General features: G+C 40.6%; 1 protein-coding gene across 2 annotated transcripts in view; it reads left to right on the top strand.

Moving 5' to 3' along the window:
* The window catches only part of LOC110501376 (tissue factor pathway inhibitor), a 48,948-nt gene extending 25,125 nt beyond the window's left edge, over nucleotides 1–23,823 (top strand). Inside the window, exons 2-6 of one of the 2 annotated variants that reach the window (XM_021578898.2) lie at nucleotides 12,320–12,523; nucleotides 19,434–19,610; nucleotides 21,237–21,293; nucleotides 22,169–22,366; nucleotides 22,681–23,823. In XM_021578898.2, coding sequence (XP_021434573.2) covers nucleotides 12,320–12,523; nucleotides 19,434–19,610; nucleotides 21,237–21,293; nucleotides 22,169–22,366; nucleotides 22,681–22,748 — 704 coding nt within the window. In that variant the 3' untranslated portion in view covers nucleotides 22,749–23,823. The remainder of the gene's footprint in view (nucleotides 1–12,319; nucleotides 12,524–19,433; nucleotides 19,611–21,236; nucleotides 21,294–22,168; nucleotides 22,367–22,680) is intronic. The other variant, XM_021578899.2, reaches the window with a different exon arrangement.
* The last annotated feature ends 266 nt before the right edge of the window (nucleotides 23,824–24,089 follow it).

The following is a 24,089-nucleotide window of genomic DNA, read 5'->3' as shown; positions in this document are numbered from 1 at the left end:
AAGTGGTCAATTATATGTATACAGTATATAGATAATAAGTATGCTAACTATACCAAGCTTAAAGGTGCTACACATAGGGTATTTTAGTTTTTGCATTCTAATAAAAAAAAAAAAAATTAATCATTGTACCATATAAATCCTTGTGAAATATATTTTGAATAACAACAAATATAATTTTACAGCATCAAACAGCTATAAAAAAACAATGTTTTATTATTGAAAATATATTTCAGCCTAGGTTGTGCGCTTTCTGCAAACAATGTGTCCACTCTGACAATGAGAACAGTAAAAGACTGTAACAATAATATATTGAATGCATTAACAGAAATGATGGTTACCAAATAAACATTGTAGATTAGAGATGATGGGAATTAAAGTTACTACTGGTGATACTGGTGTGCTATCGCCGCGGCCCCTGCAATGGATTAGTACACTGAGACAGGCATCAATTAAGATGTGCCATAAAAAAAAAAAATGTTTTACATGCAACTGCTCGACTAAAAAAATACTTGGTTGACCAAACACTCGACCAGTCGACTAAATGGGGTCAGCCCTAGCCCATACAAATGCATTGAACAACAAATAGCCCCCCCCCCCCCCCCCCCCTTAAAAAACTAAAGGAAGTTTATTCTGAAGTGTATGTCCTATATCTGAGAGATATTAAAAAGATCAGGAAGCATTTTTAGATTTGCTTCATGTATTTAACCCTTTATTTTTGTCTCAACACTCTCCATATATACTTCCATTCATTTTTTTTCAACTGGTACCCGGGCACCTTCAGTCGAGTCTTGAGGCCTATGGGCATCCTAGAGCAAAGCAACTGACATGTACATGTTCTTGAGAGTCCCATATTAGTGTGTGACCCAAACTCTTCGGACAGAAGTTGCCAGATTGGCTGTACCAACTTCCGATGAGCCCCAAGACGCTTGTGGGAGTCGAAGAGCAAAACGGAGAACACCATCGTGTCTGTGAGACTCAAAATGGTTTGTAAGTCATTTGAATGTGAGAAAAAAAGAACACTCTTGCTCTGTCACATTGCACCGCAGATGCGGAAGTGCGACATAGGCAGATGGACAAATATATACACTGAACAAAAATATAAACACAGCAGTTCATAGGACATCAGTGAAATTAAATTAATTCATTCGGCCCTAATCTATGGATTTCACATGATGGGGAATACAGATATGCATCTACAGTGCCTTGCGAAAGTATTCGGCCCCCTTGAACTTTGCGACCTTTTGCCACATTTCAGGCTTCAAACATAAAGATATAAAACTGTATTTTTTTGTGAAGAATCAACAACAAGTGGGACACAATCATGAAGTGGAACGACATTTATTGGATATTTGAAACTTTTTTAACAATTCAAAAACTGAAAAATTGGGCGTGCAAAATTATTCAGCCCCTTTACTTTCAGTGCAGCAAACTCTCTCCAGAAGTTCAGTGAGGATCTCTGAATGATCCAATGTTGACCTAAATGACTAATTATGATAAATACAATCCACCTGTGTGTAATCAAGTCTCCGTATAAATGCACCTGCACTGTGATAGTCTCAGAGGTCCGTCAAAAGCACAGAGAGCATCATGAAGAACAAGGAACACACCAGGCAGGTCCGAGATACTGTTGTGAAGAAGTTTAACCTTTCTGATCTCCCCATCCCGGATCCGGGATCGTGAATACAGACTCAAGCTCATTACCATAACGCAACGTTAACTATTCATGAAAATCGCAAATGAAATGAAATAAATATGCTAGCTCTCAAGCTTAGCCTTTTGTTAACAACACTGTCATCTCAGATTTTCAAAATATGCTTCTCAACCATTGCAAAACAAGCATTTGTGTAACAGTATTGATGGCTAACGTAGCATTTAGCATTAGCATTCAGCTGGCAACATTTACACAAAAAAACAGAAAAGCATTCAAATAAAATCATTTACCTTTGAAGAACTTCAGATGTTTTCAATGAGGAGACTCTCAGATAGCAAATGTTCAGTTTTTCCTGAAAGATTATTTGTTTAGGACAAATCGCTCCGTTTTCTGCGTCACGTTTAGCTATGAAAAAACCCCTGTATCCAGGATTGTGTAAATCTATCAGCAAGCTCATTAGCATAACACAACGTTAACTATTCATGAAAATCGCAAATGAAATGAAATAAATATGCCATCTCTCAAGCTTAGCCTTTTGTAAACAACATTGTCATCTCAGATTTTCAAAATATGCTTCTCAACCATAGGAAAACAATCATTTGTGTAAAAGTAGCTAGCTAGCGTTAGCATTTAGCGTTAGCATTTAGCGTTAGCATTAGCGTTAGCATCCAGCACGCAACATTTCAACAAAAACATAAAAGCCTTCAAATAAAATCATTTACCTTTGAAGAACTTCTGATGTTTTCAATGAGGATACTCTCAGTTAGATAGCAGATGCTCAGTTTTTCCAAAAAGATTCTTTGTGTATTAGAAATAGCTCTGTTTTATACATCACATTTGGCTACCAAAAAAACCCGAAAATTCAGTCCTCAAAACGCGAACTTTTTTCAAAATTAACTCCATAATATCGACTGAAAACATGGCAAACGTTGTTTAGAATCAATCATCAAGGTGTTTTTCACATATCTCTTCATTGATATATCGTTCTTGGACACATGGTTTCTCCCCTATATCAAATGGAAAAGTACAAGCAGCTGGCAATTGCGCACCGAATTCCACGCAGGACACCAGGCGGACACTTGGAAAATGTAGTCTCTTATGGTCAATCTTCCAATGATATGCCTACAAATACGTCACAATGCTGCTAAGACCTTGGGCGAACGACATAAAGTGTAGGCTCATTCCTTGCGCAATCACAGCCATATAAGGAGACAATGGAAAACAGAGCTTCAGAAATTCTGCTAATTTCCTGGTTGATGCATCATCTTGTTTTCGCCTGTAGAATGAGTTCTGGGGCACTTACAGACAAAATATTTGCAGATTCTGAAACTTCAGAGTGTTTTCTTTCCAAAACTGTCAAGAATATGCATAGTCGAGCATCTTTTCGTGACAAAATATCGCGCTTAAAACGGGAACGTTTTTTATCCAAAAATGAAATAGCGCCCCTAGAGATCTAACAGGTTAAAGCCGGATTTGGATACAAAAATATTTCCCAAGCTTTAAACATCCCAAGGAGCACTGTGCAAGCGATAATATTGAAATGGAAGGAGTATCAGACCACTGCAAATCTACCAAGACCTGGCCGTCCCTCTAAACTTTCAGCTCATACAAGGAGAAGACTGATCAGAGATGCAGCCAAGAGGCCCATAATCACTCTGGATGAACTGCAGAGATCTACAGCTGAGGTGGGAGACTCTGTCCATAGGACAACAATCAGTCGTATATTGCACAAATCTGGCCTTTATGGAAGAGTGGCAAGAAGAAAGCCATTTCTTAAAGATTTCCATAAAAAGTGTCGTTTAAAGTTTGCCACAAGCCACCTGGGAGACACACCAAACATGTGGAAGAAGGTGCTCTGGTCAGATGAAACCAAAATTGAACATTTTGACAACAATGCAAAACGTTATATTTGTCGTAAAAGCAACACAGCTGAACACACCATCCCCACTGTCAAACATGGTGGTGGCAGCATCATGGTTTGGGCCTGCTTTTCTTCAGCAGGGACAGGGAAGATGGTTAAAATTGATGGGAAGATGGATGGAGCCAAATACAGGACCATTTTGGAAGAACTGAGCTCGAGCTGTTTTGCAAGGAGGAATGGGAAAAAATGTCAGTCTCTCGATGTGCAAAACTGATAGAGACATACCCCAAGCGACTTACAGCTGTAATCGCAGCAAAAGGTGGCGCTACAAAGTATTAACTTAAGGGGGCTGAATAATTTTGCACGCCCAATTTTTCAGTTTTTGATTTGTTAAAAAAGTTTGAAATATCCAATAAATGTCGTTCCACTTCATGATTGTGTCCCACTTGTTGTTGATTCTTCACAAAAAAATACAGTTTTATATCTTTATGTTTGAAGCCTGAAATGTGGCAAAAGATCGCAAAGTTCAAGGGGGCCGAATACTTTCGCAAGGCACTGTATCTATTGGTTACATATACCTTTAAAAAAATGGTAGGGGTCGTGGATCAGAAAACCAGTCAGTATCTGGTGTGACCACCATTTGCCTCATGCAGCACGACACACCTCCTTCGCATAGAGTTGATTCGGCTGTTGATTGTGGCCTGTGGAATGTTGTCCCACTCCTCTTTAATAGCTGTGCGAAGTTCCTGGATATTGGTGGGAACTTGAACACGCTGTCGTATACGTCGATCCAGAGTATCCTGGACGTGCTCAATGGGTGACATGTCTGGTGACTATGCAGGCCATGGAAGAACTGGGACATTTTCAGATTCCAGGAATTGTGTACAGACCCTTGCGACATGGGGCCGTGCATTATCATGCTGAAACATGAGGTGTTGGTGACGGATGAACGGCAAAACAATGGACCTCAGGATCTCATAACGGTATCTCTGTGCATTTGAATTGCCATTGATAAAATGCAATTGTCTTTGTTGTCCTTAACTTATGCCTGCCCAAACCATAACCACACTTGCACCATGGGGCACTCTGTTCATAACGTTGACAACAGCAAACTGCTTGCCTACACGATGCCATACATGCTATCTGTCATCTGCCCGGTACAGTTGAAACCAGGATTCATCCGTGAAGGGCACACTTCTCCAGTGTGCCAGTGTCCATCAAAGGTGAGCATTTGCCCACTGAAGTCGATTACGACTCCAAACTGCAGTTAGGTCAAGACCCAGGTGAGGACGACAAGCACGCAGATGAGCTTCCCTGAAACGGTTTTTGACAGTTAGTGCAAAAATGCAAGGTGCCCCTAGGTAATGATCATGCTGTTTAATCAGCTTCTTGATATTACACACCTGTCAGGTGGATGGATTATCTTTTCAAATGAGAAATGCTCACTAACAGGGATGTAAACCGATTTTTATAGAAATGTTTTTTGTGCATATGGAACATTTCTTGGATCTTTTATTTCAGCTCAAAAACATGGGACCACACTTTACATGTTGCATGTATATTTTTGTTCAGTATATAATTATGGTTGAACAAGGATTTCAATATGCCCTTATCAATGTCCTTACAAATGTAGCATATTCTATTTCCACAGGAGATACTCATCAATTCAAATCAAAGTTTATTTGTCACGTACGCTGAATACAACAGTGAAATGCCTACTTACAGGCTCCAACCAATCGTGCAAAAAAGGTATTAGGTGAACAATAGGTAGGTCAAGAAATAAAACAACAGTAAAAATACAGGCTATATACAGTAGCGAGGCCACATACAAACACCGGTTAGTCAGGCTGATTGAGGTAGTATGTACATGTAGATATGGTTAAAGTGACTGTGCATATATGATGAACAGAGAGTAGCAGTAGCGTAAAAGAGGGGTTGGCGGGTGGTGGGTGGGACACAATGCAGATAGCCCGGTTAGCCACTGTGCAGGAGCACTGGTTGGTCGGCCCCATTGAGGTAGTATGTACATGAATGTATAGTTAGTGACTATGCATATATGATCAACAGAGAGTAGCAGCAGCGTAAAAAGAGAGGTTGGGGGGTGGCACACAATGCAAATAGTCTGGATAGCCATTTGATTACCTGTTCAGGAGTCTTACGGCTTGAGGGTAAAAACTGTTGAGAAGCCCTTTTGTCCTAGACTTGGCACTCCGGTACCGCTTGCCATGCGGTAGTAGAGAGAACAGTCTATGGCTGGGGTCTTTGACATTTTTAGGGCCTTCCTCTGACACCACCTGGTGTAGAGGTCCTGGATGGCAGGCAGCTTAGCCCCAGTGATGTGCTGGGCCGTACGCACTACCCTCTGTAGTGCCTTGTGGTCAGAGGCCGAACAGTTGCCGTACCAAGCAGTGATGCTCTTGATGTTGCAGCTGTAGAACCTTTTGAGGACCTCAGGACCAATGCCAAATCTTTTTAGTTTCCTGAGGGGGAATAGGCTTTGTCGTGCCCTCTTCACGACTGTCTTGGTGTGTTTGGACCATTCTAGTTTGTTGTTGATGTGGACACCAAGGAACTTGAAGCTCTCAACCTGCTCCACTACAGCCCTGTCGATGAGAATGGGGTCCTTGGTCCTCATTTTCCTATAGTCAACAATAATATCCTTTAGTCTTGATTACGTTGAGGGATAGGTTGTTATTCTGACCACCCGGCCAAGTCTCTGACTTCCTCCCTATAGGCTGTGATCAGACACTGTTGTGTCGTCTGCAAACTTAATGATAGTGTTGGAGTCGTGCCTGGCCATGCAGTCGTGGGTGAACAGGGAGTACAGTAGGGGACTGAGCACGCACCCTTGGGGAGCTCCAGTGTTGAGGATCAGCATGGCAGATGTGTTGCTACCTACCCTCACCACCTGGGGGTGGCCCATCAGGATGTCCAGGATCCAGTTGCGGAGGGAGGTGTTTAGTCCCAGGATCCTTAGCTTAGTGATGAGTTTTGAGGGTACTATGGTGTTGAACGCTGAGCTGTAGTCAATGAATAGCATTCTCACGTAGGTGTTCCTTTTGTCCATGTGGGAATGGGCAGTGTGGAGTGCAATAGAGATTGCATTATCTGTGGATCTGTTTGGGCAGTAAGCAAGTTGGAGTGGGTCTAGGGTTTTTGGGATAATGGTGTTGATGTGAGCCAGTACCAACCTTTCAAAGCACTTCATGGTTACAGACGTGAGTGCTACGGGTCTGTAGTCATTTAGGGAGGTAGCCTTTGTGTTCTTGGACTATAGTGGTCTGCTTGAAACATGTTGGTATTACAGACTTAATCAGGGACATGTTGAAAATGTCAGAAACCTGCCAGTTGGTCAGCACAAGCCCGGAACACACGTCCTGGTAATCCGTCTGGCCCCGCTGTCTTGTGAATATTGACCTGTTTAAAGGTCTTACTCACGTCAGCTAAGGAGAGCGTGATCACACAGTCGCCTGGAACAGCTGATGCTCTCATGCATGCCTCAGTGTTGCTTGCCTCGAAGCAAGCATAGAAGTGATTTAGCTTGTCTGGTTGGCTCGTGTCACTGGGCAGCTCGTGGCTGTGCTTCCCTTTGTAGTCTGTAATAGTTTGCAAGCCCTGCCACATAAGACGAGCGTCGGAGCCGGTGTAGTATGATTCAATCTTAGCCCTGTATTGACCCTTTGCCTGTTTGATGGTTTGTCGCAGGGCATAGCAGGATTTCTTGTAAGCTTCCTTTATGTTGCCTGTAATCCATGGCTTCTGGTTGGGGTATGTACGTGATGTAGAACATGTTCCATTCTTTGATAGCAAAACAGTCCTGTAGTTTATCATCTGCTTCATCTGACCACTTTTCTATAGACCGAGTCACTGGTGCTTCCTGCTTTAATTTTTGCTTGTAAGCAGGAATCAGGAGGATAGAGTTGTGGTCAGATTTACCAAATGGAGGGTGAGGGAGAGATTTGTACGCATCTCTGTGTGTGGAGTACAGGTGATATAGAATTTTTTTTCCTCTGATTGCACATTTAACATGTTGATGGAAATTTGGTTTAACTGATTTAAGTTTCCCTGCATTAAAGTCTGTGGCCACTAGGAGCGCCGCCTCTGGGTGAGTGGTTTCCTGTTTGCTTATTTCCTTATACAGCTGACTGAGTGGTGTCTTAGTGCCAGAATCTGTCTGTGGTGGTAAATAAACAGCCACGAAAAGTATAGCTGAAAACTCTCTTGGCAAGTAGTGTGGCCTTCAATTTATCACAATATACTCTACTTCAGGCGAGCAAAATCTAGAGACTTCCTTAGATTTCGTGCCATGTCATCATTCAGCCACGATTCCCTGAAACATAAAATATTACAGTGTGATGTCCCGTTGGTAGGATATTCGTGATCGTACCTCGTCTAGTTTATTGTCCAATGATTGCACGTTGGCGAGTAGTATTGACCGTAACGGCAGCTTTTCCACTCGCCTTTTTTGAGTCCAGGCATCCGGCTCTGTCCTCTGTACCTGCGTCGCTTCCTCTTGCAAATAACGTGGATGTTTGGAGGATGTCTTGTTCGTCTTGTTTGTTGAAGAAAAATCTTTGTCAAATCTTGTTGAGTCATCGCTGTTCTGATATCCAGAAGCTCTATTTTTGCCGTAAGATACGGTTGCAGAAACAATATGTACAAAACCAGTTACAAATTAGGAAAAAAAAAAACGTATAATAGCACAATTAGTTGGGCGCCCGTAAAACTGCTGCCATTTCCTCTGGCGCCACGTCGACTAGTGTCATCCAACTCCCTTCCTTTGGGTTACACACTGGTCATCCTTGACAGCGATGCCGCAAATAACTCTTTCTGCCTCTTGTCAAGGGATGTTTCTGGAGATGCCATATCATGGTAGAGCAGTTGCACTAAAGACAACCTATATTGAATCCAAACTCAAGCCCAATACGGGCAATTGGGATAAGTTATTGAGCAAAAGTAGTTACAACATATGCGTCTGTTATTGCATCCCTAGTTGTCCCTATGGAAGAGAGAGAAACTGTCTGAGCAACACTAATACAGAAAAAAATATCATGGTTTTCGTTGTAGACTTCTAGAAAATTAAGCAAGGCTTTGCTTGCAGTTCCAGCAAACAAGACAAAAATGAATGGGTTTGAAGTTAGAGGTCACTAAGGTGTCTGCTAATGAACCTTGCTTTTCTGAAAGTCTCTTGGAGAGCCAAGCACTTAATATCAATGGAAGTGGTAACAGTGTACTCCATGTAGAAAACACTTCACCCAGGCTCCTTTGATCTGTTTTTTTGGGGGGATCTCGTTTGGAAAGTGCTTGAGGCATCTTTTATCTCTAATGTGAAGTGAGATAAGCCTTCTTCTATAGCAACCACAGGATGCTTGTGATTATGAGGTCATAATTAGTCGCCTCTGAAAGGTATACTTTAATTTGTGTGAGATTTTCTCAAGGACCCATGACTCGTGTTCTGTCATCACCGTTATCTATAAATCTCCTTGTATCATGCTGTATCATCTTCCTTTTCTAATACTCTGATTCCTAGTTGAATGGTGCTTGTCACCTATTTATTTCTGAGCCTCTCTTCCTGCCTCTCCTCTGCCCATTTCTGTCTTGCTCTCACTACTTCATGCTCTCTCTCTCTCTCTTCTCTCTCTCAACCTTACAGGGAAAGCAGAACCAAACGCCTACATCTTGGAAATTCATATTTCATTGGAAATGACCATGGCCTGTTGCGCTGGTATCTTTTTAGGCTTTGTTTGCACAGCCAGGGATGATGTGCCCTTTACTTTATATACTGTCATTACAGTGATCACACCCAACTTTGCCTACCTTATGACTAGGATGAAAACCTCTCTTGCAACATTTGGTCATGTAAATAATTTGTGGTGACAATTGAACCCTCCGTCATAAGGGCGACATAATCGCTGACTCATGTTACTATCAGTTGACCTACCCTTACTTCTTGACATTACAGTTAGACTTATGTCTTCATCCACACGATTCATTTTGTTTTGATAATGGTGACTAACTTGGACTTGGAACTACTTGGAACAATCACTTGGACACACCCTTTAAACCAATCCAATTTGTCTTCTTCAATTTATCATGTTATGGGGTTATAATATAGTATGCCCTCACATTGTTGATTTTGAATTATGTTTGTTTTTCAGGCCTGACAAATGTCAAGTCTCCTATCTCAATTAAATTAACGCTGCCTTCCCCCTGACATTTCTCTAAACAAGCTACGACTGAGCCTCTACTCGGGTCAACCTGCCCGTTTTCTTCATTACCAAGAAGTTAGGCACACCACCAGTGTTGAGTAATTCAGCTCATTATCCAAATTAAGAGGCCAAAAATGTGTTGGTTACATTTTGTGCCAGGCTCTACAGTACATGTATTGGGGTGAGCTGAAAAAGCTGATCTATTGGTTGGCATCAACCAGGCTTTTTTTTTTATGTATTGTGGGAAGATGAACATAAATAGTCCCAACTCATTGGCATTCAGTGCAAGGGCACATTGGTCTAGTCTTGAGATGCAGACATACTTTAGGGAGGGAGGGTGGAAGGGGAGAAATGAGAAGGGGTCTGAAAAATAACTTATGGATGCACTGTACTGTCAAATGAGGTCTTTTGGTGAAGTTTCACTTGATTTTCACGATATGTCCAATTCTGTGTTATTTCAAATAATGACTAGCTTGATTAGGTAGAACACAACTTGTTTACAGTTGCTGTGCACCAAGGCTATAACTTTTTTCAAGTTTCTAAGATCATATTTTAATGGAAATTAGTCTCTGGTGCAATAACAATGATTTTCTTTTTTATTCAGATCATGTTTTTAGTCGCCCAACATTTGAGGCGATACGGTTGTGTCTCTAGGTGTGTTGTATTTTTGGATGGCCCACATTAGCACGGCTGGACATTGGACAATAAGTGAAGGAAATACACACTGTCTGTTGTACAGTATTTCTCTTGGCCTCACCAGGCAGATAAAATCAATAGGAACATGCTCTTTTCTCTTTCCTCTTTGGGAAGAGTTCTCCTCGCTTATTACACATCTTTGAAAAAACAAGCTGTTTTTCCCCAGTTTCCACTTAAAAGAAGCACGGTGGAACAAATGAGCAGTCACTTTTTCCCCTCGTTTTACTTTTCAAAGATCTTAGGACTGACAAGCGAAGTAACTCCTGTTGCACCCAGGGTGGTGCTGTGTGTTTGCTTTGAGGGAAAGACGAGGCATGAACTTGTCGTTATTGCCCTGTGCAGTTTGTTTAGGGAGTCTAAGGACAGATGCATGTTTACACAGCCAAAGAGGGCCTAGTGGTACAGAGATGAAGACAGAATGTGGATTGCCTGCCTGCTGTGTAATTATCCCCTGGAAGAGCTTCTTCTCTCTCTGGTTATCTGCCCGGACAAAGGAATGTAAATAAAAATATCTGTAGTCATACTCTGAAAACATTTAATCTCCCCTGCAAAAGCGAACCGCCATAAACCCAGAGGTTTGCATTTTTTATTAGTGTTTCCGGCCTCGTTACAAGAAGGAATTGTATCCCTGGAAGAGGTGGCAGATTGGAATGCCATGCCTGTGTTCTCATTAGCAGCAGGCTGGCGAGAGGGTATTTGTTAAGACAGCTGACCTGCTGTGGGCTGGCTGGGGCCTGAGCAAAATGGTGGGGTTGTGGAGTCTGCAGGTGTTGCTGGGCAGGGAATCCCGCAGCAATTAATAGTTGTCAGGGTGTTTGCTATCAAACCCTCACAAACAAAGCGAAATGTGGATGTTTTTCTATTAAACTATCAGCCAAATCTATTGGCAAGACTGTGACAATGACGCACAGCAATGATTTGCACAGCAAATTATTCAGTGTTAAATAACACTGAAAGAGTGGGACCATATATTCCAGCGTCTCCCAAACTCGGTCCTCGGGACCCCAAGGGGTGAACGTTTTGGTTTTTGCTAGTGATGGGCAAACTAAGCTTCCTGAAGCCCTTGAGCATTTCCAAGGGCTTTGAGCAACATTGTTTACACTAGTGGCACGCTGGATGACTGTTGATGTTTGACAAGTTTCGATATAAGATAGAGGGTATCGATCTTGATTGTCACGTTGCAGTTGTTTGAATCATTATATGTGTGACCAGCTGTATATGATAGAAGGTAGCCTTAAGCAAACAGAGGGGTCAACTAACCTGATCTACAATGTGTAGAAAAGGAAAACCCAGTCCCTTTTGGCAGATGAAGATCAGGATGTTGAAAGTTAAGTGATCCAACCACTGGAAAGCAGGCTGTCACTCAACCCCCTCCCCATCCCTGATCTGAAGGAACGGTACTTTCACAGCAGGCTGAATCTAGCCCCAGACTGAGATGGTGATTTAACATCTTGATGGCTTGCTGTGAAGATGTTTTGATACTATTCCAAGTCATCTGTTCCCATGTCTTGTAGAACACGTGGTATGTGCGTTTGGTGGAATGCATTTAAAAATCACCGTGAAAGTCACAGCTATACTGTTTAGGGTTTTGTTGTTGAGTGCACTTACTGGAAGTCTGTCTAATTAGGTGCATTTCTTGAGAATTCTGTACATGTTGAATTCTATTCAGGACTGTTGAGTTACCAGCGAGGCTGTAATGTCAAATAATTTATCCGAACGCAGCGAGGGGTCTTGAACTACTAAAATTGGAGTCGTTTGGACTGTACCAGAGATAAGTTCTAACCTAGTCCAAAGCCTCAGGTTAAAGCACAGCGATGACCTAAATTACACCAGAGCATTTCCATGGGATTCTGTATATCTGTGCATGGCTGTATGCCAACTTTGGCTTTCTTCCTTTCATAGCAGATGGAGCCCAGCCCGAGCTCTTCATTTTCCACGAGTTGTGTGCCCTAAAGAAGGATGAAGGGCCCTGCAAGGTGTTAAAGGAGCGCTTCTATTTCGAAATTGACACGGGCCACTGCGAGTCCTTTGAGTTCGGTGGCTGCAGAGGCAACGCCAACAATTTTGAGACCTTGGAAGCTTGTGAGGGAATGTGCCTGGTGTCTGGTGAGTTGTTGGACCCTTTCTCTGATTTCTCTGCAGGTCAAATGTGACTGTTGATATGTGAAAAATGCTTCCTTTTTCTACCAGGAAACTGCATATTCAGAGCGACACATTTGTTTTTTTTTTAGACATCTGAAACAAGCATACACATTTTGCTCGGATATGTACCTTTTGTAGTTTGTACTTGCTTTATTTACTCTGTTCCCTGGTCAACTCAATCATCAGCCATGTTACCAATGTATCAAAATAGATTAGACATTATCTTTGAGACAATAAACACAATGACATCATTGACATAGTTGCTTTGGAATGCAGGTTTTATTGAATAATAGTAAGTAGTTCACAGTGTCCTATCATATGTTAAAATTAGCAATATAGTTTTAGTGCTTTATGTTTTTGGGAGGAACGCTATCATTGTTTTCACTTTGATAAGACTGTCAGACCAAACATTTACTCACCCAACACATTCCCATAATGCACACAGTGCCATTTCAAAGAAATGTGGATGTTTTTCTATTAAACTATCAGACAAATCTATTGGCAAGACTGTGACAATGACGCTGTTGGCTGATTGGCTACGTGCACAGCAAATTATTCAGTGTTAAATAACACTGAAAGAGTGGGACCATATACTCCAGCGTTTCCCAAACTCGGTCCTCGGGACCCTAAGGGGTGAACGTTTTGGTTTTTGCTAGTGATGGTGAAACTAAGCGTCCTGAAGCCCTTGAGCATTTCCAGCCAATTGTGTCAAATAGGTTAATTACGCGAGGCTTTGAGCAACATTGTTTACACTAGTGGCACCTGCTGGTGAAAATAATTTAGAAACAGCCAAATTATTATAGATGACATCGCACACGCAGGACAGTTTTTTTTGTCTTCTACCTAAACCAATACTAAACCAATCAGGTGGTTGTTCGACAAAATGAATCTTTGGATGTCATTGATCATATGCTTCTAATAAAGTCATATAAGCATCGGGATACCGCTTCAAATGTCGTAATTTCGATGCATGACTCATCTCTCCGGTATCAACCGTAACATCACTATTTCCCCTAACACTACACAGCTGATTTAAAGTGATGAAATGCTGATGATTAGTTGATTATTTTAATCAGCTGTGTAGTGCTAGGACAATAACCAAGACATGCACCTCTTGGGGTCCTGACGACCGAGTTTGGGAAACCCTGACATACACACTGGAACCAATGTTAAATTAACACCCTACTTAGTGCAGTGGTTTCCAACTCCGGTCCTCAAGTACCCCCAACAGCACACGTTTTTGTTATATCCCCAGACAAACATACCTGATTCAACTCGTTGAGGGCCTGAGGATTAGTTGACAAGTTGAATCAGGTGTACTTTTCCAGGGCTACGATAAAAATGTGTATGCTTAGGAGTAATCGAGGACTGGAGTTGGGAACCACTGGTTTAGTGTAAAACCGATTTTGAATATTTCCCAGAGTGCCTTACCTTTTGAGTGAATTGTAGAGTTTACCACCCATGTCTATTTGTTAGTGACAGAGACATGGTTGTTGCATTCATTACTTTTTGGGTCAAATGGATTTCACCAAATGAGATCCTAAGTGAACGTTATCATAAATAATAATAAAATACATTTAAAAAAATAAAAATATATATATATACAGTGCCTTGCGAAAGTATTCGGCCCCCTTGAACTTTGCGACCTTTTGCCACATTTCAGGCTTCAAACATAAAGATATAAAACTGTATTTTTTTGTGAAGAATCAACAACAAGTGGGACACAATCATGAAGTGGAATGACATTTATTGGATATTTCAAACTTTTTTAACAAATCAAAAACTGAAAAATTGGGTGTGCAAAATTATTCAGCGCCTTTACTTTCATTGCAGCAAACTCTCTCCAGAAGTTCAGTGAGGATCTCTGAATGATCCAATGTTGACCTAAATGACTAATGATGATAAATACAATCCACCTGTGTGTAATCAAGTCTCCGTATAAATGCACCTGCACTGTGATAGTCTCAGAGGTCAGTTAAAAGCGGAGAGAGCATCATGAAGAACAAGGAACACACCAGGCAGGTCCGAGATACTGTTGTGAAGAAGTTTAAAGCCGGATTTGGATACAATAAGATTTCCCAAGCTTTAAACATCCCAAGGAGCACTGTGCAAGCGATAATATTGAAATGGAAGGAGTATCAGACCACTGCAAATCTACCAAGACCTGTCCGTCCCTCTAAACTTTCAGCTCATACAAGGAGAAGACTGATCAGAGATGCAGCCAAGAGGCCCATGATCACTCTGGATGAACTGCAGAGATCTACAGCTGAGGTGGGAGACTCTGTCCATAGGACAACAATCAGTCGTATATTGCACCAATCTGGCCTTTATGGAAGAGTGGCAAGAAGAAAGCCATTTCTTAAAGATATCCATAAAAAGTGTTGTTTAAAGTTTGCCACAAGCCACCTGGGAGACACACCAAACATGTGGAAGAAGGTGCTCTGGTCAGATGAAACCAAAATTGAACTTTTTGGCAACAATGCAAAACGTTATGTTTGGCGTAAAAGCAACACAGCAGAACACACCATCCCCACTGTCAAACATGGTGGTGGCAGCATCATGGTTTGGGCCTGCTTTACTTCAGCAGGGACAGGGAAGATGGTTAAAATTGATGGGAAGATGGATGGAGCCAAATACAGGACCATTCTGGAAGAAAACCTGATGGAGTCTGCAAAAGACCTGAGACTGGGACGGAGATTTGTCTTCCAACAAGACAATGATCCAAAACATAAAGCAAAATCTACAATGGAATGGTTTAAAAATAAACATATCCAGGTGTTAGAATGGCCAAGTCAAAGTCCAGACCTGAATCCAATCGAGAATCTGTGGAAAGAACTGAAAACTGCTGTTCACAAATGCTCTCCATCCAACCTCACTGAGCTCGAGCTGTTTTGCAAGGAGGAATGGGAAAAAATGTCAGTCTCTCGATGTGCAAAACTGATAGAGACATACCCCAAGCGACTTACAGCTGTAATCGCAGCAAAAGGTGGCGCTACAAAGTATTAACTTAAGGGGGCTGAATAATTTTGCACGCCCAATTTTTCAGTTTTTGATTTGTTAAAAAAAGTTTGAAATATCCAATAAATGTCATTCCACTTCATGATTGTGTCCCACTTGTTGTTGATTCTTCACAAAAAAATACAGTTTTATATCTTTATGTTTGAAGCCTGAAATGTGGCAAAAGGTCGCAAAGTTCAAGGGGGCCGAATACTTTCGCAAGGCACTGTGTGTGTATATATAATATATATATATATATATATATATATATATATAGAAAATGCAACACGATACCAAAAGTGTTTCATAAGGCCTTACTTTGAAGGCCTAGTTTTACTTTAATACAAGGGTCTGAACCTCATACACAGCACATCGAACCAAAACCACTCATTGGTGTAACATAACCCCACTCTTGGTGTTAATAACCATTGTTGAATCAAAACCACACCCATCATTGTCTAATTTCTAGCATGCTCTACTGCAGATGTACATTTTTTTAAATAGTTTTTGCAGGTATATTGATTGATTGATTTATCTTGTGCTTCATAAAGATGAATAACATACCTTTTCTAAACTAATCCAATCAGTTAGATTTCTTTGCATCCCTTACTGAAATGGTTGTTCCAGTTTGAAAGGCATAACGTAAACAAACCGTTCTTTAAAATGTTAAGGGTCCTGAACAGTCATTCTGAAAATTACTTTTTCTCTCATGGCTAACTACCAGGAAGTTTGGAAAGACAGGCTGTGGGTGGGGAGCTCATATTTTTGAGCTCGCCTTGACTGACAGCTCTTTGAAACGCCTATGTCAAGCAACTTGGATGCAGTGAGAAGTGTTGCAGTAATATATTCTCAATCAAAGTTGGTGATACACAAAGCAACTCAAACATCGAAATTGCATCAATGATATACAGTAAATTTGGAAAGTATTCAGAACCCTTCCCTTTTTCCACATTTTGTTACGTTACAGCCTTATTTTAAAATGGATAAAATTATATATTTTTCTTCATCAATCTACATCTGGAAGAAACCTGGCACCATCCCTACGGTGAAGCATGGTGATGGCAGCATCATTATGTGGGGATGTTTTTCAGGGACTGGGAGACTAGTCAGGATTGAGGGAAAGATGAACGGAGCAAATTACAGAGAGATCCTTTATGAAAACCGGCTCTAGAGCGCTCAGGACCTCAGACTGGTGCGGAGGTTCACCTTCGAACAGGACACAGTGGCAAGAAAAAGTATGTGAACCCTTTGGAAATATCTAGATTTCTGCATAAATTGGTCATACAATTTGATCTAATCTTCATCTAGGTCACAACAATAGACAAACACAGTCTGCTTAAACACACAAACAGCAAATATATGTTTTCATGTCTTTATTGAACACACCGTGTAAACATTCACAGTGCAGTGTGTAAAAAGCATGTGAACCCTTTGATTTAAATAACTGGTTGACCCTCCTTTGGCGGCAATAACTTCAAGCAAACATTTTCTATAGTTGTGGATCATACCTGCACATCGGTCAGGAGGAATTTTGGACCATTCCTCTTTACAAAACCATTTCAGTTCAGCAGTATTGTTGGGATATCTGGCGTGAACTGCTCTCTTGGGGTCAAGCCACAGCATCGCAATTGGGTTGAGATCAGGACTGGGCCACTCCAGAAGGTGTATTTTCTTCTGTTGAAGCCATTCTGTTGTTGATTTACTTCTGTTTTTTTGGTTAGTTTTCCTGTTGCATCACCCAACTTCTTTTGAGCTTCAATTGGTGGACAGATAGCCTTACATTCTCCTGAAAAATGTCTTGATAAACTTGGGAATTCATTTTCCCGTCAATGATAGCAAGCTGTCCAGGCCCTGAGGCAGCAAAGCAGCCCCAAACCATGATGCTCCCTCCACAATACTTTACAGTTGGGTTGAGGTTTTGATGTTGGTGTGCTGTGCCTTTTTTCTCCACAGATAGTGTTGTGTGTTCCTTCCAAACAATGCAACTGTAGTTTAATATGTCCACAGAATATTTTTCCAGTAGCGCTGTGGAACATCCAGGTGTACTTTTGCAAACTTCAGATGTGCAGCAATGTTTTTTTTGGATAGCAGTGGCTTCTTCCGTGGTGTCCTTCCATAAACATCATTCTTGTTTAGTATTTTACGTATCGTAGACTCATCAACAGAGATGTTAGCATGTTCTAAAAATTTCTGTAAGTCTTTAGCTGATACTCTAGGATTCTTCTTAACCTCATTGAGTATGTGCTCTTGCAGTCGTCTTTGCAGGGCGGCTACTCCTAGGGAGAGTAGTAACTGTGCTGAACTTTCACCATTTACAGACAATTTGTCTTATATTCTGTGGACTGATGGACTGAACATCAAGGCTTTTAGAGATACTTTTGTAACCCTTTCCAGCTTCATGCAAGCCAACAATTCTTAATCTTAGGTCTTCTGAGATCTATTTTGTTAGAGGCATGGTTCACATCAGGAAATGCTTCTTGTGAATAGCAAACTAAAAGTTTGTGAGTGTTTTTTAAAGGGCAAGGCAGCTCTTACCAACATCTCCAATCTTGTCTCATTGATTGGACTCCAGGTTAACTGACTCCAATTAGCTTTTTGAGAAGTCTTTAGCCTAGGGGTTCACACATACTTTTTCCAACCTACACTGTGAATGTTTAAATTATGTATTTAATATAGACAAGAAAATACTATAATTTGTGTGTTATTAGTTTAAGCACGCTATGTTTGTCTATTGTTGTGACTTTTGATCAGATCAAATTTGATGACAAATTTATGCAGAAATCCAGGTAATTCCAAAAGGGTTCACATACTTTTTCTTGCCACCGTAGACCCTAAGCACACAGCCAAGACAACGCAAGAGTGGTTTCGGGACAAGTCTCTGAATTTCCTTGAGTGGCCCAGCCAGAGCCTGGACATGAACTGTTCAGCGATGCTCCCCATCCAGCCTGACAGAGCTTGAGAGGATCTGCAGAGAAGATTGGGAGAAACTCCCCATATACAGGTGTGCCAAGCTTGTAGCGTCATACCCAAAAAGACTCGAGGAGTAATCGCTGCCAAAGGTGATTCAACAAAGTACTGAGTAAAGGGTCAGAATGCTTATGTAAATGTGATATTTATGTTTTTTATTTCTTTATCCATTTTAATTTTTTTGCCAGTTTTTCCTTTGTCATTATGGGGCATTGTATGTAGATTGATGAGGGGGGAAAACTGTTTAATCCATTTTAGAATAAGGCTGTAATGTAACAAAAGGTGGAAATAGTCAAGGAGTCTGAATACTTTCCGAATGCACTGTATCTGCTTAGTTCTCATCACATGCTTCATCGACACTAGAGCATTTGACTATGGCTCCAGTAAGATTTTCAAGTCAGCATCTCTGCACCTCCATTTCTCCTCAATGTAATGTGGTGTATTTTTCTTACCTCCACTTTCCCCTCTCGCTCTCTCTTTTTTTTCTCCAGTCAATTCACCTTTCTCTCCACATCTATTTTACATCTATCTATTCATGACTGTGTCAGCAGCCCACACTATCTTCCTCCATGCCTAAGTATGTCTTCTCTCTCTTCCTTTCTCCAGCTTTTCAGTCAGTCTCTCTAAGCACTCCAGTCTTAGTGCCACCACTTTTTTTTCTATGATTCACAATTTCCCTTGAAGTCAATTGACTGGGTGCGAAGGGTCCTTAGTGTAGATTTGTATTTGATTTCAGTGAACAGTATGTCTCAGTAGCCCATTCCCTATACTGCACTTTTTCACATTTCCCAGCTATCATCTTTTCAAATGACCCAGTAGCTAGTACCCATTTCTCCCCTTTTTCAGTTTCTCAATAATGTTCTCTCTCTCTCTCTGCCCTCTCCATCTCTCTTTGTCCATCTCCCCCCAGCTGACAAGAGTCCCTGTCACCTGGATGAGGCTCCGGGGCCATGCCGAGGTCTGGTGACGCGCTACTTCTTTGACAGCCAGAGCCAGGAGTGCAAGCACTTCTACTACGGAGGCTGCTTCGGCAACGCCAATAACTTCAAGAGTATGAAAGAGTGCCGGGCCAGGTGCCAGAACCCAGGTAGTTCGGCATTGAACACTGTTCTTCAAAACACTGCGTGACACCCAAGTAGTCTAAAAGGGACCAACCAATCATATGGTTTGCAAGAAAGATTTGATCAGTGAGGCTAATCAATATTTTCAAATGTAAGGGAAAAGGTTTGGACTTACGGCCATAGCAGCACTATCAAGGCTTCTTTTAATAGAAATGTGCTAGGGTATATTACTTCTTCAACGTGCATTAATGTCATTGTTGTGATGCCTGGGCTTTTAGGCAGTCATACCTCTTTAAAAGACCAAATACCCACAGGAGAGTCATTTCAATGTAGTTGCCCAGTCGATGTTGCTCTACCTTGCAAATTATCTTGTTGATGGATTTTTTTCAAACCATCAAGTCATGCTTCATCTTGCATTTAGATCGGGTTTTTTTGGGCCTTTTGAGCATAGTTAATTATTTTAGTCCGATTTGAATGAATTTAAATTCATTTATTTACTGCATTTGTCAAAGAAAATATTGGATAAATTGTTCTACTGTGACCAACGCTAGCTGGAAGTCTGTGTTTAATATAAATGGACAAACAATGTAAAAAAAAAAAAAAAGTATTGACGACAACTCAAAGATAATTACATTTTCATTCTTTCATCAGAATCTTTAATCCATCTTCATTGGGCTCAAAATAATTTCTCTCTTTAATAAATCTGAATCCATAAGTATAATAACAACTGTATGTTGTACAGTATATCATATTACAATAGTTCCTCGGTAAACAGGTTTTAACAATAGTAAACTGTTTGTATAATATTACATTTCTATTACATGATGTAACTTATTATGTAAGTAAACTCTAATGTTTTGGTTTCATGGCAGAAAACGCCAATGTGGCCCCTAAATTGGATGTGACTCCTAAATTGGAGGTCACCGTCCCAAAACCCACTAGTAAACCTAATGTACAACCTGTCAAAGTAACTGGTAAGACAATGTTTATGTATTTTTATTTCTTAAACAAATGTTAGCTCTAGTAATTGATTAAAGAAGACAATTAATTGTGCAGTAGCACCAAAGATATTTCAGGCAGGCCTAATCTGATTTAACAAAATGGATCTCTATAAACATAACCATATATTGATCTAATGTTTCAATAATCAGACAGAAAGTAATTGTTTCATTTGTGCATTAATGTTGCATGTAGCCCTACAGTAATTCTTCATGATACTGTACATAGCCTCAGTATATTAAACTGTTTGTCCAAGAAGCTTTTCATTTTCCCAGCATGCCAGTCTGCCCTTCTGTCAGCCCTTCTGATTGGCAGGGCCAGGAAAGTGGGGTTGTGGGGTCTCTGAAGACTATGAACCACAGACACTAAGTGTAAGGGCTGATATCCTGTCAGCTCTGTTTAAGACAATTCTGAGGGAGAGAGGAAAAAGCTGAGGGAGAAGGTTTATAGAGAGAGTAGAAATGACAACACCATGTACCCTTGTGGAACTGTATCGCTACAGTATATATCTCTTCTGTCATGGTGAGTTGATATTAACTCCTAAGTTAACTACAGTATCACAACTTCTAATACTGGTAAAAGGAAGGAGAAATGCATGATCCAGTCTCATATTGAAAGCAGCATGTGAATATGCTAAATATTTCCTCTTTCAGATGAGTTTGCTTTAAGCGCCTCCCACATGCAGCAGAATCATCAACACCAGGCCGCAGGTTAGTACTGTAACCCAGGAATGCAGTCGTTTCTCATGTGTACTATTGCACACATACCATGCTGCAACTGCAATAGCTAGGTAAGAGGGACAGTCATTTTATATGCGCCATTTCAGAAGCGGTTAGGTAAACAAACCACAACGTATGAAGCCAGCATATCGCCCACCATATCCTTCTTCCATGTAACACTGATTCACTGCTATTAAAATGGGAGGGTATGGGTGTATGAAGCGTGAGTAAGTACTCATAGACCACCACGGTCTGATACAGTCACAACACAGTAAAAAGGGGGCACAGGGAGTCTGCCATCCCTCAGTCACAGACAAGTAGTTTTGATTCATGTTACAAAATTCCACCCAGGTCAGTGAATTCAGGAAAGGAGTGTTTCTGTATTCGTATTTGTCATTCCAGTGAAGTGATATAGGATACCTACAGTACTCCCGTAACCCAAGGCTGACATCTTGTGGCTATTCCACAGTTTGACTCTTGAGGTAGTAAAAACAATGTTTCCTTCGTTGAGGTAAATTTCAAATGTAAAAGAAAAAGTAGTAGAATCAAGTACCCACTGGGTATAGATGTCAATTCAATGTCTATTCCATGTTAGTTCAGTGTAATTTCATTGACATTGTGTGGAAATAACCTTGTTTCAGCCAGTGTGTGCCTAGTGGGTAGTCACTTTTACAGTAGATTACCATGAACCTCATTTCCATAAAGCTAAAATAAAAAAATGCTTTTATTAAAGTATGTTCTATCAGTGTTGCATTGGCGATTTAGCCTACACACTTTCTTTAGTGTTATACAATGTGTCTTTGGTATTATGGAGTCATTGTTGTACGTCATTTCAGTTTACTATTGCCTTTGTGTAATTATTTCAGACTTCAGTCCTCCAGAGTTCTGTCTCAGTACCAATGACAAGGGCACGATGTGTGACAGAGAGGAGAGGAGAACGGGAAGGAGATATGCGTACAACCCCAAGACAAAGAGATGTCATTGGTTGCGTAACAGGGGCTGTGGGGGCAACAAGAACAACTTTGTCCTCAAGAGACACTGCATGAAGATGTGTATGAGGCCGAGTAAGATCCAAGTTTGCGTTTTCTCCAACACCGGTCCTTTAGAGCTACTGGGTGTGCAGGCTTTTGTTCCCACCCAGCATTAGCACACCTGATTCAAATGATCAACATCCAGACTGAAGACCATGATTAATTGATTAATTGAAACAGGTGTGTTAGTGCCACACTTGTTTCACTCTTTGACCTTTCGTTTAAAAATCAGGTGTGTTTTTGCTAAATAGCATTTACCTTAAGAATGCAATGTTTCTTTCTTGACTTGTGCCATAGAGAAGTGTTTGAAAGATTGCAACTTGTCATTTGTGTTGTGCCATTTCCAGATCCCACTCACAAAAGGAAGACCATCAGGATAAAGAAGAACACCAACATCTTATTTCAAACTGTCTAAATCAAGGCCTTGTATTAAATCATTCTTACACTACTTTTTAATTACACTTTCTTTTTTTATTCTTATTTGACTGTGGTATTATGTTGTCGTCTTACAGCAATTGTATAAAAGGCTTGTTTTGGCCTATTATGTAATTTTGTTATTTTAACCTTTTAGCTCTTTGTAAGAGGAGTGGTTTTGTAATATCAAAATTGTAGACATTTTTTCCCTTGTCACATCCTAAAAAACGGTATATCATTGTAATTTTTTTCCTGAGGACACCAGACAAGTTTTGTTTTTATTGACAAATGATTAACATTAAGGAACCCAATAGCACTGCACTGCCCATGAAATATAAAGCTCTATCATTTACATGATCAGTGTAAGTATTTAAGATCATTCCTTCATGTGAGTAAATGCACACTTACATTTTTTTAACATGGTTGGAAAGAACATATATAATCAACCAATTGGAGTCTAAATAAAATGTTGCATAGTCATCCACATTGCATTTCTGGATATTTTCATTCTGTTCAAAGCACCCTTTTATATTGCATTATGTATGCAATTGGAATTTGCTCCGCTGATAAGACTGTTATTCAGACACAAGGGGGCAGTGTTGTCTTATCAGAATAGGCTATAATTTCCATATCATAGACTCTATACAGGATCCTTAACCCTAACCTCAACCGTAACCCTTACCTTAAAGGTCATGAACAGTAAAAATCATGTTTTTCATTAAATTGGAGGATATTTGGATGAAACCAGATAAAAGAATGCGGACCAAAATATTAAAAAATGAATGTTGCTTCTACAAAGTTTGATCATAAAGTTACTGGTCCCCTTCGCCATGTCAAACACTTGGATTCAGGAGGCAGTTTTATTAAGGGAATAGGGTGACCTCCCCCTAACTCACATTTTAATACACTAATGGTAACATGATATTTACCTAATTTAAATAAGTACTGCATTGTAACCAACATAGGAGAAGGTGTGCTTGCAGAGAGATATGGTTTACATAGCTAGAAAGCTATTCTACTGGTGCCAAAATTTGACTGGAGGGTGTTAGCAAATATAATTAAAAGTTTACCTTATTCATCTGTGGTGTAGACCCTTTCATTTGTGTCTGTTGTTAACTAGTTACTGGCTAGCTAGGTCTTCAGCCAGCATGGAACGAAAGAGGGGACAGATCGTTCAAAACTTAAATGCAGTTGTCAAGTCAGCACATCCGTCGGTGCTGCTGAAAACCACATCACAAGAGACCTACCAAACGGGAGATGTATAAAAATATTAACATCATACTTTGATATGGTTTCCTTCAAATATCATCCAATTTCATGATAAACAGGACCGTTAATAACT

The sequence above is a fragment of the Oncorhynchus mykiss genome, chromosome 22, assembly GCF_013265735.2.
Source record: "Oncorhynchus mykiss isolate Arlee chromosome 22, USDA_OmykA_1.1, whole genome shotgun sequence".
NCBI lineage: Eukaryota > Metazoa > Chordata > Actinopteri > Salmoniformes > Salmonidae > Oncorhynchus > Oncorhynchus mykiss.
The sequence above is the reverse complement of the archived record's forward strand: the minus strand, read 5'-3'. Positions and strand labels throughout refer to the sequence as shown.